Source organism: Hypanus sabinus, chromosome 10 (assembly GCF_030144855.1).
Source record: "Hypanus sabinus isolate sHypSab1 chromosome 10, sHypSab1.hap1, whole genome shotgun sequence".
Taxonomy (NCBI): domain Eukaryota; kingdom Metazoa; phylum Chordata; class Chondrichthyes; order Myliobatiformes; family Dasyatidae; genus Hypanus; species Hypanus sabinus.
Genome location: NC_082715.1, coordinates 155,467,409 through 155,482,940, shown reverse-complemented (window position 1 = coordinate 155,482,940; position 15,532 = coordinate 155,467,409). Strand labels below are relative to the sequence as shown.

General features: G+C 47.7%; 1 protein-coding gene across 2 annotated transcripts in view; it reads right to left on the bottom strand.

The window, feature by feature from the left end:
• Positions 1–15,532, bottom strand: part of LOC132401263 (glutathione hydrolase 1 proenzyme-like) — a 572,601-nt gene that overhangs the window by 349,903 nt on the left and 207,166 nt on the right. For both annotated transcript variants that reach the window (XM_059983295.1, XM_059983294.1), the window contains 2 exons: positions 7,362–7,511; positions 4,242–4,378 (listed from right to left, as the gene is read on the bottom strand). In XM_059983295.1, the coding sequence (XP_059839278.1) occupies positions 4,242–4,378; positions 7,362–7,511 (287 nt within the window). The remainder of the gene's footprint in view (positions 1–4,241; positions 4,379–7,361; positions 7,512–15,532) is intronic.

The window sequence follows — 15,532 nt, the reverse complement described above, 5'->3', positions numbered from 1 at the left end:
TGGGATCTGTGATCAGTAGGTGAAGGGCTGATGGGCTCTGGGATCAGTAGGTGAAGGGGAGATTGGCTCTGAGATCAGTAGGTGAAGAGGAGATTGGCTCCGGGATCAGTAGGTGAAGGGGAGATGGGCTCTGTGATCAGTCAGTGAAGGGGAGATGGGCTCTGTGATCAGTAGGTGAACGGGAGATGGGCTCTGGGATCAGTAGGTGAAGGGGAGATGGGCTCTGGGATCAGTAGGTGAAGTGCTGTTGGGCTCTGGGATCAGTAGGTGAAGGGGAGATGGGATCTGTGATCAGTAGGTGAAGGGGAGATGGGATCTGTGATCAGTAGGTGAAGGGCTGATGGGCTCTGGGATCAGTAGGTGAAGGGGAGATTGGCTCTGAGATCAGTAGGTGAAGAGGAGATTGGCTCCGGGATCAGTAGGTGAAGGGGAGATGGGATCTGTGATCAGTAGGTGAAGGGGAGATGGGATCTGTGATCAGTAGGTGAAGGGCTGATGGGCTCTGGGATCAGTAGGTGAAGGGGAGATGGGATCTGTGATCAGTGCATGAAGGGGAGTTGGGCTCTGGGATCAGTAGGTGAAGGGGAGATGGGCTCTGTGATCAGTCAGTGAAGGGGAGATGGGCTCTGTGATCAGTAGGTGAAGGGGAGATGGGCTCTGGGATCAGTAGGTGAAGGGGAGATGGGCTCTGGGATCAGTAGGTGAAGTGCTGATGGGCTCTGGGATCAGTAGGTGAAGGGGAGATGGGCTCTGGGATCAGTAGGTGAAGGGGAGATGGGCTCTGGGATCAGTAGGTGAAGTGCTGTTGGGCTCTGGGATCAGTAGGTGAAGGGGAGATGGGATCTGTGATCAGTAGGTGAAGGGGAGATGGGATCTGTGATCAGTAGGTGAAGGGCTGATGGGCTCTGGGATCAGTAGGTGAAGGGGAGATTGGCTCTGAGATCAGTAGGTGAAGAGGAGATTGGCTCCGGGATCAGTAGGTGAAGGGGAGATGGGCTCTGTGATCAGTCAGTGAAGGGGAGATGGGCTCTGTGATCAGTAGGTGAACGGGAGATGGGTTCTGGGATCAGTCGGTGAAGGGGAGATGGGCTCTGGGATCAGTCGGTGAAGGGCTGATGGGCTCTGGGATCAGTAGGTGAAGGGGAGATGGGTTCTGGGATCAGTCGGTGAAGGGCTGATGGGCTCTGGGATCATTGGGTGAAGGGGAGATGGGTTCTGGGATCAGTAGGTGAAGGGCTGATGGGTTCTGGGATCAGTCGGTGAAGGGGAGATGGGTTCTGGGATCAGTAGGTGAAGGGGAGATGGGCTCTGGATCATCAAGTCGAATTAAGAGATTGTAGCCATTAGGTAGACTTGTTTGTGGGAGGGGTAGGACTGGAAGATCAATGTCCTGATATCGTTGGTTTTAGATGTGATGGAGTGGGAGGGGTTAATGGGGGAGGGGTTGCCTGGAAACCTTTCCCGTTGGGGAAAATGTCAGACAACGGACTGAGGTGCTGGCCCACTGACGCTATGCGGGTGGTACTGAGGAACAAGAAAGGTATGACTCATTAACGGGGCCATATTACAGACCACCCAGCAGCCGAGCTATTTAGAGGAACAAATTTGCAGAGAGATTGCAAACTGTTACAAAAAACATCTGGTTGTGACAGCAGGAGATTTTAACTTTCCACACACTGACTGGGACTCCCACCCTGTCGAAGGATTAGATGGGATAGAGTTTGTCAAATGTGTTCAGTAAAGTTTCCTTCATCAGTACAAAGAAGTCCCAACGAGAGAGTGTGTGATACTTGATCTGCTGTTAGGGAATGAGACAGGGCAGGTGGCAGACGTTTGTGTGGGGGAACACTTTGCATGTTGTGACCGCAATGCCATTAGTTTCAAGATAATTTTGGAGAAGGATAGATCAGGTCCTTGGGCTGAGATTCTAAATTGCAGAAAGACAAGTTTTGATGATACTGTATGAGAAAGAATCTGGCAAGAATGGATTATGTTTTCTGGCAAAGGAGCACTTGTAAGTGGGAAGCCTTCAAAAGTGAAATTTGAGAGTATGGAGTTTGTATTTTCCTGTCAGAATAGAAGACAACGATAACAGGTTTAGGAACCTTAGTTTTTGAGAGATATCGAGGTCCTCGTTAAGAGAAGGAAGAAGGTGTGTAATAGGTATAGCCAGGAAGGAGCAAAGAAGGTGCTTATGAAGGAAATCAGAAAGGCTAAATAAAGGGATGAGGTTTCTGTAGAGGACAAGCTGAAGGAGAACCCCGAGTGATTCCACAGAAACATCAAAAGCAAAAGACAAGATTGGTCTACTGGAAGATCAGAGTGATGAACTATGCATGGAGCTGAAAGAGATGGGGGAGATCTTAAATGGATTCTTTGCATCTGGATTTACTTGGGAGTCGGACACAGTTTATAGAAGTGAAGCAAAGCGGCAGTGAGGTCACAGACTGCATACAGATTACAGGAGGAGGTATTTGTTGTCCTGGGGCAAATTAGGGTGGATAAATCCCCAGGACCTGACAAGGGGATGTTAGCCCAGAAATTTGTGGGGTCCTAGAAGAGATATTTAAAATGTCCTTAGCCACTGGATGATTGGCGGATAGCCAATGTTGTTCCATTGTTTAAGAAAGTCTCTAAGAATAAGCCATAAATTATAGACCGGTGAGCCTGAAATCAGTCGTGGGAAAGTTACTGGAAGGAACCCTAAGTGGTTAGATATGCAGTGGAGAAAATGAGGTTACCATTTATTTGGGGCACTGTGCTGCTTAATTGGGGCAGGAGCCTGTTGCTGAACAGGTTCAAATTAGCATCAGCCGCATGCCATTACTCCATATTTCCAGCAAACAATTTTTAAATAGCCTCAGTTGCATGTGGTTGTGTTCAAAAAGCAGTATTTTTGTCACTAATGGCTGGCAAGAAATAAGCAGTAAGACAATTCAGAACCGTTTTGCTCACTGTGGTTTCAAGCATTGAGGCTTGGAGATGCCAGAAACAGCTGGGAGAGAAAATGAAACGATTTCACTGCTTCAACAATTTAGGGACTATGATGAATTTGAAGGTATCAACAATCATCTGGAATGTTGCAAGATTTGGAGGATGCAATCATCGAAAGGATTCTATGAAACCACTAGGTCTCTGCACAGATTTTGTTCATTAATGTTCAATCATCAGGCCATGGCACTGGAAGAATTCCTCTGTCGATAACTATTGGGAACTAACACACAGTTTTATAGTATTGTAGAGGTATTGGTCGAGCTCGAATTTGATTGTATTTCATTTAAATACATCCATTTTCAGTCAGTTAAGCAGCAGTTTGTCTTTTTATATCTCTTTGGCTATTTTGATGAAGTTTCAGTGAAGTGGAGCAACTCCTTAATTGGGCTGAAATGACCTGGTCCCGATTGTCCCAATTAACTGGAATCCATAGTATAAGTATTTCAATAGACAGGGTCTGATTCGATCAACACAATGGGTCACGTCTAAGCAGTCTTAGAGTTTCTTGAGGAAGTACCGGGGAAGTTGATGAAGGCAAGGCAATGGATGTTGTCCACATGGATTTCAGCAAGGCCTTTGACAAAGTTCCACGTGGGAGGTTGGTCAAGAAAGTTCAGTCACTTGGCATTCAAGATGAGGTAATAAATTGGATTAGACTTTGGCTGCACAGGAGAAGCCAGCGAGCGGAAGCAGAGGGCAACCAGGTTAGGGCTTCCTGGTGAGCAGCAGGGCAATGAGTGTGTTGTAGCAGAGTGATCTGGGAGTACGGGTCCATGATTCCTTCACACTGGCACTACAGGTAGACAGAGTTGTAAAGAAAATTACCGGCACATTGGCCTTCATAAGTAAGCACTGAGGGAAGGAGTTGGGATGTTAGGTTGAGGTTGTACAAGACATTGGTGAGGCCTAATTTGGAATAATGTGTACAGTTTTGGTCACCTGTCTACAGGAAAGATTTCAATAAGATTGAAAGATTGCAGAGAAAATTTAACCTTCAAAACCTTCCTGGTCTTCATGCTGGGGCTGGGACTGTGATTCCGAGGTTGGTCCCAGCTCTGGACACCCTTCACTGGAAACAGTCACCAGCAGTTACGAGCGGTCCGCTCATTCCGTGCCCCCGGGACGGTGAGCTGAATGCAGCCCTGACAGGCTGTCTGTGTGCGGTCACCGTGGGTCCCAGACCCCTTCCCGTGCCCTGTGCAGGTAGGTCGTGTGGAGATAGCAGGACAACAGAACGGGCACCTTACCCCAGTGATGTTGATGAATCGGGGATCTCCTAGCATACTCCTCTTTGCGTATGCAAACTTAAAGGCTTCAATAATTCGGTGATAGGTCAAAGCTTTCTGTGCCGACGTGGAAACGCTGTCCGAGCTGAAGTTATAACCTGTCAACAGAGGACGTGCTGTGAGTTAGTGCTGAAGAGACGGGGGCTAATTCTGTTTCACTGGCTGCTACAGGGCAGTTAACGGATAGCAGAAGGCCATTCAGGCCCTCTAATTCATTCTGCTGCTCAATTCAGCAATGGCTTTCCTGGTGGGACAGGCAGAGCAGGGTAATGGACAGAGACAGAGATGCTCCACGTCTGGGACCTTGGTCAAAGACCTTTTCCAGAACCAGTGCCAGAGCATCAGGAAAGGATGGCGGGACAGAGGCAGGAGCCCCACCTCGGCTGATGGCATTCCAGACTGGTCTGTACCCAGACACAATCATGTGGGCAGCCTGTGACCTTTCACCCTGTCCTCAGAAACACAGGTACTCCCCCTTCAGGCAGCTCACTGATACCTCAGACGATTTGTCACCTGGTATTGACTCCAGGGCTCCAGGATACACCCCCAGAGCTGAGAACTAAGGGAGAGGTCCCGTCAGATACACAAGTCTGGCTGTTGTAGGGGTCAGCCCACTGTACCAACACTACCTCTCTTCCTGAGGGCTGTCTGTCATGAAAACCTGTCTCGGTTCAGACAGGTGTTGGAAGAGAGGAAGTGGGGGAGAGAGGGTTGGAGTTGGGGCCGTCCACGGTCTGAGGAAATGGGCGCTTGCTGCTGTGAAGCACTTTGAGCTTGTGGAGCCTACTAAACAGTGTCCCATCCACCCAGTATCCTTCACCTCTGCTCCTTCCGCCGATCACCTGTCCCACCATTCCCCCTTCTCCCCTTTGTACTGACCACTCTGAGCCCCAATCCCCACAGATGCTGCTCGATCCGCTGAGCTCCTCCAGCAGGCTATGTGTCTCCCATGTCCACAGAGACATGGAGCCCACACAAACTGGAAGCCCCCGGTAACTGACTTGGGACAGCTCAGGCTGAACGTATGCGGAATGCCGATGGCTTTGGTGAGGGTAAGGTGGAGTGTGACTGGAGCACGAGGTCTAGGGAGCCTCTGTTACTGACTGAAAGGGTGACAGGGACAGCGGTCTGGTCTCTGACGGGAATGGAGCCAGGTCTAGGGAGCCTCTGTTACTGACTGGAAGGGTGACAGGGACAGGGGTCTGGTCTCTGACGGGAATGGAGCACGAGGTCTAGGGAGCCTCGGTTACTGACTGAAAGGGTGACAGGGACAGGGGTCTGGTCTCTGACGGGAATGGAGCCAGGTCTAGGGAGCCTCTGTTACTGACTGGAAGGGTGACAGGGACAGGGGTCTGGTCTCTGACGGGAATGGAGCACGAGGTCTATGGAGCCTCTGTTACTGACTGGAAGGGTGACAGGGACAGGGGTCTGGTCTCTGACGGGAATGGAGCCAGGTCTAGGGAGCCTCTGTTACTGACTGGAAGGGTGACAGGGACAGGGGTCTGGTCTCTGACGGGAATGGAGCCAGGTCTAGGGAGCCTCTGTTACTGACTAGAAGGGTGACAGGGACAGGGGTCTGGTCTCTGACGGGAATGGAGCCAGGTCTAGGGAGCCTCTGTTACTGACTGGAAGGGTGACAGGGACAGGGGTCTGGTCTCTGACGGGAATGGAGCCAGGTCTAGGGAGTCTCTGTTACTGACTGGAAGGGTGACAGGGACAGGGGTCTGGTCTCTGACGGGAATGGAGCCAGGTCTAGGGAGCCTCTGTTACTGACTGGAAGGGTGACAGGGACAGGGGTCTGGTCTCTGACGGGAATGGAGCCAGGTCTAGGATAGGAACAGTGCTAAAATCTACCAGAGGCTGAGAGACAGTCTCCAGGGCTCCAGCTGAATGCAGGACCAGGCTGACCATTAAGTCTCTCATTTGCCCCAAGTGGGAGAATGTTGGCGTGGACAATGTTCCCTCTGAGGTGCGTGCACACACATCTTTTCCACGAGTGCACAAAGGAATTTAAACTGCACACTGAAGGTTGTCACCTCTCCCTTGTTGGCATGTTAAGTATATTTCACGTTCGCACACAATCACATTTCCTTTAAAAGTTTCTGATATGGACGGTTTTGACAACGTGGAGTTTATGATGATTTGTCTGCAGATTTTAGAACAGGCTCATTGACACTGTTTTTATTGAAGAAATTATTGATCCACTCTGTCAAACTCCAAAGAAGCAAAAGATGTGAAGTGCAAAAGAACTGCTGGTTCATTTAAAGTGGAACGGCTTAATGATGTAGAAACCGCGATATCAAAAGCTCATGAGGTCTGGAGCCTGTAGCCTCGAGGAATATTTACAGAAACTGGTGTATTGTCGCAATGCAAAAGTTGCTGGAGAATTTGCAAGTGGGAAGAAGTGGAGTGATATCTGGAAACTTAACTGTTTAAAGCATCATTTAGCAAGCAAATGACATATGGACAGTGTACAAAAGCTCCAGTGAGAAGATCCTTCATTACTCGCTGCAGGCCTGCTACGTATGTTTTGTGAGAGCAAAACCCATCAAACCCAGAGGAGATCAAAATAATTACTGACAGTTTTGATGATCGTTAAAATGAATACCTTTATAAATAAATAAAAAGATAAATCAATAAATGCACATGTCGGTGTCACTGGGCAGAACATTGCACAACAGGAGGAAAGTTTGGGCATGCACCGTCCCCACCCTCTGTCCTGCTGAGTGCCCTGTTCAACTTTGTCCCACCAACACCTCCTTCCACAGCCCCGTCCACGTCACCACGTACCCCTCTCTCTTTAAAACTATGTCTTTCAGTATTTGGTATTTCAGATCTGGGAAAACATCTATTTATCTCTCATTAGTTCAAATAGATTTGGGAAATAGAAATGTCTATATCAATGAGCTGATATTAAGTGAAGAAAGCGGCCAGTTGTGTCAGTACTGTGTCCGGGACCCAAGCAGACAGCCTGGGAGTGAGACTGTCCTCACAATAGGACGAGGAGTATGGAGAGGATATCAGCAGACCCTTCCCCGCCACTGGAGGGAGGGAGGGAGGGAGGGTGTCTACATATCTCACCCTTCAGAATGTTCAGAATCAGTGCCAGCACTGGGCCACTAGCGGGCACGTTGGGTGTGAGCAGCGTGTAGTCTCCGAGTTTCAGCTTCACCGGGTTTTTCATTGACCGAGGAGTGTAGGACTTCAGGTCGTCCAGAGTGATAATGCCACCTGTGGGAAGAAAATGGATCTAGTGTAATTGCGCAAAGTAATTTTGTCAGCACAGGAGCAGGGTTTCCATTTGCTTTCTCGAGCTCTGCTTGGCGCTGGTAAACTTGGTTTCCACCCTGGTCCCGTTTAACATGGTAAGCGTACCCATCTCCCTGGGAAACAGCAAGCAGTCTGTGTCTGAGGAGGAGAGTGGGGGCAAGGAGGGAGGAGGATGCGTAGTAAACTTGCTTGTGGGGCTGGCAAAGAGAGCTATCCATTTGTCCTGCAAGCGAGCAGCAGACGGGCCCACCTGGGCAGTGTTCCGGTGCGATGGCTGTGTCCCTGGAGAAGAAGCAGGCAGTGTCCGTGGGTACCGCAGGAAGAAAGAGGGTTTTTGTGTTTGTGAGGGGTTAGTGCTGAGTGATGATGGATTTAAGGTTCAACGCAGGAGGTGACGAAATAAAACTGTGGGGAAGGTGAATGGATAAGATCACAAGACAAAGGAGCAGAAGTAGGCCATTCGGCCCATCAAGTCTGCACAGCCACTCATGAGCTAAACTATTCTCCCGTCTAGTTCCAATTTCCGGCTTTCTCCCCTATTCCTCGATACTCTGACTAATTAGATACCTGTCAATCTCCTCCTTAAAAACCCTCAATGATTGGGCCTCCACTGTTATATGTGGCAACGAATTCCATAAATCCACGACCCTCTGGCTGAAAAAAATTTCTCCTCATCTGTTTTAAACTGGTACCCTCTAATTGTAAGACTGTGGCCTCTTGTCCTGGACTCACCCACCAAGGGAAACAGCCTTTCCACATCTACTCTGTCCAACCCCTTCAACATTTAAAATGTTTCTATGAGTTCCCCCCTCATTCTTCTCTAGTCTAATGAATACAATCCAAGAGCCGACAAACGCTCCTTACATGTTAGTCCCTGCATTCCAGGAATCATCCTCGTAAAACTTCTCTAAACTCTCTCCAACATCAGTACGTTCCTTCTAAGATAGGGGGCCCAAAACTGCACACAGTATTCCAAATGAGTTATTACGAACTCCATGGAGCATGTGGGGATCCCCCGATATCCAGGCACTCTCTCTTTTTCTTTCTTTCTTTCTTTTCTTCTCTATAGGGATGTTAGGGGGGAGGGGGTTAAGGGGAGGGGGGAAGGGTATATATATTTTTTTACATATTTTCTTTTTCTTTCTGTAATTATTTGAAAACTCAATAAAAAAAGTTTTTAAAAAAATATTCCAAATGAGGTCTCATCAGTGCCCCACAGAGCCTCATCAACACCTCCTTACTCTGATACACTGTTCCTCTTGAAATGAATGCCAACATAGCATTCGCTTTCCTTACTGCCGATCCAACCTGGTGGTTAACCTTTAGGGTATTCTGCACAAGGACCCCCAAGTCCCTTTGCACCTCCGATTTTTGAATTTTCTCCCCATCTGAATAATAATCTACCCAATTATTTCTTCTTCCAAAATGTACAACCGTACATTTCTCAACATTGTATCTCATCTGCCATTTCTTTGCCCACTCTCCTAAACTGACCAAGTCTCTCTGCAACCTTTCCGTTTCTTCAACACTTCCTGCTCCTCCACCTATCTTGGTGTCATCCGCAAACTTAGCCACAAAACCATTTAATCCATAATCTATATCATCGATATCCAGTGTAAAAAGAAACAGCCTCAACACTGACCCCGCAGAACACCACTAGTAACCGGCAACCAACCAGAATAGGATCCCTTTATTCCCACCCTTTGCTTTCTGCCTATCAGCCAATGCTCCACCCATTCCAATATCTTTCCTGTAATTCCATGGGCCCTCATCTTATTAAACAGCCTCTTATGTGGCACCTTATTGAAGGCCCTTTGAAAATCCAAATACACAACATCCACAGCCTCTCCCTTGTCAATCTTATTTGAGATTACCTCAAAAAATTCCAATGGGTTGGTGAGGCAGGATCTTCCCTTCATGAAACCATGCTGGCTTGGGTCTAACTTATCATGCACCTTGAGGTATTTCATAACCTCGTCCTTGAGGATCAACTCCAATAATTTTCCAACTACCGATGTCAGACTAATAAGTCTGTAATTTTCTTTTTGTTGCCTCCCTCCTTTCTTGAACAGCTGAACTACATTTGCGACCTTCCAGTCCTCCGGAACCATGCCAGAGTCTATTGATTCCTGGAAGATCATTTCCAAAGCCTTCACAATCTCCAAAGCCACCTCCTTCAGAACCCATGGGTGCACCTCATCCGGACCGGGAGACTTATCCATCCTTAGTCCATTTAGCTTTCCAAGCACTTTCTCTCTAGTAATCTTGACTGTACCTAATTCTATTCCCTGAGACCTCTGGCTATCAGGTATGTTGCTGATGTCTTCCACTGTGAAGACTGATGCAAAATACTCATTTAGTTCCTCTGCCATCTCTTTGTTACCCATTATAATTTCTCCAGCATCATTTTCAATCGGTCCTATATCTACCCGTGTCAGTCTTTTACTCTCCATATATTTAATAAAACTATTAATATCCTTTTTTATGTTAATTGCCAACTTCCTTTCATAATTCATCTTTTCTTTCCTAATGGCTTTCTTAGTTTCCTTCTGTAAGTTTTTAAAAGTCATCCAGTCCTCAGGTTTCCCACTAATTTTTGCTTCCTTGTATGCCACCTCTTTTGCTTTTATTTTAGCCTCTCCTGTTAGGCAGCAGTTGTCCCTGATGACTACACCTGTAAAAGGTGCATCCAGCTGCGGCCCCTGACAAACCGAGTTAGGGAACTGGAGTTGGAGCTGGATGAACTTCAGATCATTCGGGAGGCAGAGGCAGAAATAGACAGGAGTTTCAGAGAGACAGTCACCCCTAAAAGTCAGGAGACAGGTAGCTGGGTGACTGTCAGGAGAGGGAAGAGGAATAGACAGAATGAGCAGAGACCCCTGTAGCCGTTCCCATCAACAATAAGTATACCGTTTTGGATACTGTTGGTGGGGACGACCTACCAGGGACAAGTTGCAGTGGTTGCGTCTCTGGCACCGAGACTGGACCCTCAGCTCAGAAGGGAAGGAGGGAAAAGAGGAGAGCAGTAGTGATAGGGGATTCGATAGTTAGGGGGACAGATTGGAGGATCTGTGGAAGAGATCGAGAATCCCGGATGGTCTGTTGCCTCCCTGGTGCCAGGGTCCGCGAAATCTCGGATCGAGTTCTCAGTATTCTCAAGAGGGAGAGTGAGCAGCCAGATGTTGTGGTCCATGTAGGGACCAATGACATGGATAGGAAGAAGGAGGAGGTCCTGCAAAGAGAATTTAGGGAGTTAGGTGCAAAGTTGAAGGACAGGACCGCCAGGGTTACAATCTCAGGGTTGCTACCCCGTGCCACTTGCTAGTGAGGCTAGAATTAGGAAGATAATGCAGCTAAATATGTGGCTAAGGAGTTGGTGCAGGAGGGAGGGCTTCATGTTTCTGGACAATTGGGCCTTGTTCCAGGGAAGGTGGGACCTGTTCTGACGGGACGGGTTGCACCTGAACTGGTGGAAGACTAACATCCTTGTGGGAAGGTTTGTTAGTGCTGCTCCAGGGGGTTTAAACTAGATTTTCAGGGGGAGGGGAACCAGAGTGTTAGAGCAGATAGTGAGGTGGAGGAGGATAAAGGTCATGCGAGAGCTGCAAGTTGAGTGCATGGAATAAAGCCAGATCTAACATATAAAGAGGCTCTGGGGAAAGAGAAACAGAATAAAGGGTGTAAAGGTAGTAAGGTAGAAGGGCTAAAGTATGAATTTAAGAAGCATCAGGAACAAAGGTGATGAACTGAGAGCTTGGATACATACATGGAATGATGATGTAGTGGCCATCGCAGAGACTTGGCTGGCACCAGGGCAGGAATGGATTCTCAATATTCCTGGATTTCAGTGCTTTAAAAGGGATAGAGGGAGGGAAAAGGGGAGGTGGGGTGGCATAACTGGTCAGGGATACTATTACAGATACTACAGAAAGGGTGGGTAATGTAGCAGGATCCTCTTTTGAGTCAGTATGGGTGGAAGTCAGGAACAGGAAGGGAGCAGTTACTCTATTGGGGGTATTCTATAGGCCCCCTGGTAGCAGCAGAGATACCGAGGAGCAGATTGGGAGGCAGATTTTGAAAAGGTGCAAAAATAACAGGGTTGTTATCATGGGTGACTTGAACTTCCCTAATATTGATTGGCACGTGATTAGTTCCAATGGTTTAGACGGGGCAGAGTTTTTTAAATGTGCCTAGGACAGATTCCTGTCACAGTATGTTGACAGGCTGACTAGGGGGAATGCCATACTAGATCTAGTATTAGGTAACGAACCGGGTCAGGTCACAGATCTGTCAGTGGGTGAGCATCTGGGGGACAGTGATCACCGCTCCCTGACCTTTAGCATTATCATGGAAAAGGATAGAATCAGAGAGGACAGGAAAATTTTTAATTGGGGAAGGGCAAATTATGAGGCTATAAGGCTAGAACTTGCGGGTGTGAATTGGAATGATGTTTTTGCAGGGAAATGTACTATGGACATGTGGTCAATGTTTAGGATCTCTTGCAGGATATTAGGGATAAATTTGTCCCGGTGAGGAAGATAAAGAATGGTAGGGTGAAGGAACCATGGGTGACAAGTGGGGTGGAGAATCTGGTCAGGTGGAAGAAGGCAGCATACATGAGGTTTAGGAAGCAAGGATCAGATGGGTCTATTGAGGAATATAGAGTAGCAAGAAAGGAGCTTAAGGAGGGGCTGAGAAGAGCAAGAAGGGGGCATGAGAAGGCCTTGGCGAGTAGGGTAAAGGAAAACCCCAAGGCATTCTTCAATTATGTGAAGAACAAAAGGATGGCAGGAGTGAAGGTAGGACCAATTAGAGATAAAAGTGGGAAGATGTGCCTGGAGGCTGTGGAAGTGAGCGAGGTCCTCAATGAATACTTCTCTTCGGTATTCCCCACTGAGAGGGAACGATGATGGTGAGGACAATATGAGTGAGGTTCATGTTCTGGAGCATGTTGATATTAAGGGAGAAGAGGTGTTGGAGTTGTTAAAGTACATTAGGACGGATAAGTCCCCGGGGCCTGACGGAATATTCACCAGGCTGCTCCACGAGGCAAGGGAAGAGATTGCTGAGCCTCTGGCTAGGATCTTTATGTCCTCGTTGTCCACGGGAATGGTACCAGAGGGTTGGAGAAAGGCGAGTGTTGTCCCCTTGTTCAAAAAAGGTAGTAGGGATAGTCTGGGTAATTATAGACCAGAGAGCCTTATGTCTGTGAGAAAGCAGTTGGAAAAGATTCTTAGAGATAGGATCTATGGGCATTTAGTGAATCATGGTCTGATCAGGGTCAGTCAGCATGGCTTTGTGAAGGGCAGATTGTGCCTAACAAGCCTGATAGAGTTCTTTGAGGAGGTGACCAGGTATATAGATGAGGGTAGTGCAGTGGGTGTGATGTACATGGATTTTAGTAAGGCATTTGTCAAGTTTCCACATGGTAGGCTTATTCAGAAAGTCAGAAGGCATGGGATCCAGGGAAGTTTGGCCAGGTGGATTCAGAATTGACTTGCCTGCAGAAGGCAGGAGGTTGTGGTGGAGGGAGTACATTCGGATTAGAAGGTTGTGACTAGTGTTGTCCCACAAGGATCTGTTCTGGGACCTCTACTTTTCATGACTTTTATTAACAACCTGGATGTGGGGGTAGAAGGGTGGGTTGGCAAGTTTGCAGATGACACAAAGGTTGGTGGTGTTGTGGATAGTGTAGAGGATTGTCGAAGATTGCAGAGAGACATTGATAGGATGCAGAAGTGGGCTGAGAAGTGGCAGATGGAGTTCAACCTGGAGAAGTGTGAGGTGGTACACTTTGGAAGGACAAACTCTAAGGCAGAGTACAAAGTAAATGGCAGGATACTTGGTAGTGTGGAGGAGCAGAGGGATCTGGGGGTACATGTCCACAGATCCCTGAAAGTTGCCTCACAGATAGATAGGGTAGTTAAGAAAGCTTATGGGGTGTTAGCTTTCATAAGTTGAGGGACAGAGTTTAAGAGTTGCGGGGTAATGATGCAGCTCTATAAAACTCTGGTTAGGCCACACTTGGAGTACTATGTCCAGTTCTGGTCGCCTCAGTATAGGAAGGATGTGGAAGCATTGGAAAGGGTACAGAGGAGATTTACCAGGATGCTGCCTGGTTTAGAGAGTATGCATTATGATCAGAGATTAAGGGAGCTAGGGCTTTACTCTTTGGAGAGAAGGAGGATGAGAGGAGACATGATAGAGGTGTACAAGATATTAAGAGGAATAGACAGAGTGGATAGCCAGTGCCTCTTCCCCAGGGCACCACTGCTCAGTACAAGAGGACATGGCTTTAAGGTAAGGGGTGGGAAATTCAAGGGGGATATTAGAGGAAGGTTTTTTACTCAGAGAGTGGTTGGTGCGTGGAATGCACTGCCTGAGTCAGTGGTAGAGGCAGATACACTAGTGAATTTTAAGAGACTACTAGACAGGTATATTGAGGAATTTAAGTTGGGGGGGTTACATGGGAGGCAGGGTTTAAGGGTCTTCACAACATTGTGGGCTAAAGGGCCTGGACTGTGCTGTACTATTCAGTGTTCTCTGTTATAAATCACACCGTACAGGGCAGGAATGGGCAGGTTGTTCCACAGGCAAGACTTTTAGCAAAGCAGTCCTGTGTAAAGGACACAGTTCACAAATGTCGTTTGCTGTTAATGTTTGTTGCGGTGTTCCATGCTTTATGCTCTAGTGAGTGAATCAGTTGTCAACAGCTAATGGGAGAGCCAGGGCCCAATCATCCCTTAGATTTTGGTAACAGCGGCTCTGAGAAGGAACTGCCTACACAGCATGAGAGCTGAGTATCACAATGTCCACACGGTCTGAGAGCTGAGTATCACAATGTCCACACGGTCTGAGAGCGGAGTATCACAATGTCCACACGGTCTGAGAGCTGAGTATCACAATGTCCACACTGTCTGAGAGCTGAGTATCACAATGTCCACACGGTCTGAGAGCTGAGTATCACAATGTCCACACAGTCTGAGAGCTGAGTATCACAATGTCCACACAGTCTGAGAGCTGAGTATCACAATGTCCACACAGTCTCAGAACTGAGTATCACAATGTCCACACAGTCTGAGAGCTGAGTATTACAATGTCCACACGGTCTGAGAGCTGAGTATCACAATATCCACGCTGTCTGAGAACTGAGTATCACAATGTCCACACAGTCTGAGAACTGAGTATCACAATGTCCACACAGTCTGAGAACTGAGTATCACAATGTCCACACAGTCTGAGAACTGAGTATCACAATGTCCACACAGTCTGAGAACTGAGTATCACAATGTCCAGACAACATGAGAGCTGAGTATCACAATGTCCACACGGTCTGAGAGCGGAGTATCACAATGTCCACACGGTCTGAGAGCTGAGTATCACAATGTCCACACGGTCTGAGAACTGAGTATCACAATGTCCACACGGTCTGAGAACTGAGTATCACAATGTCCACACGGTCTGAGAACTGAGTATCACAATGTCCACACAGTCTGAGAACTGAGTATCACAATGTCCACACAGTCTGAGAACTGAGTATCACAATGTCCACACAGTCTGAGAGCTGAGTATCACAATGTCCACACGGTCTGAGAACTGAGTATCACAATGTCCACACGGTCTGAGAACTGAGTTTCACAATGTCACACTGTCTGAGAGCTGAGTATCACAATGTCCACACGGTCTGAGAACTGAGTTTCACAATGTCACACAGTCTGAGAGCTGAGTATCTCAATGTCCACACGGTCTGAGAGCTGAGTATCACAATGTCCACACGGTCTGAGAACTGAGTTTCACAATGTCACACTGTCTGAGAGCTGAGTATCACAATGTCCACACGGTCTGAGAACTGAGTTTCACAATGTCCACACTGTCTGAGAGCTGAGTATCACAATGTCCACACAGTCTGAGAACTGAGTATCACAATGTCCACACTGTCTGAGAGCTGAGTATCACAATGTCCACACGGTCTGAGAACTGAG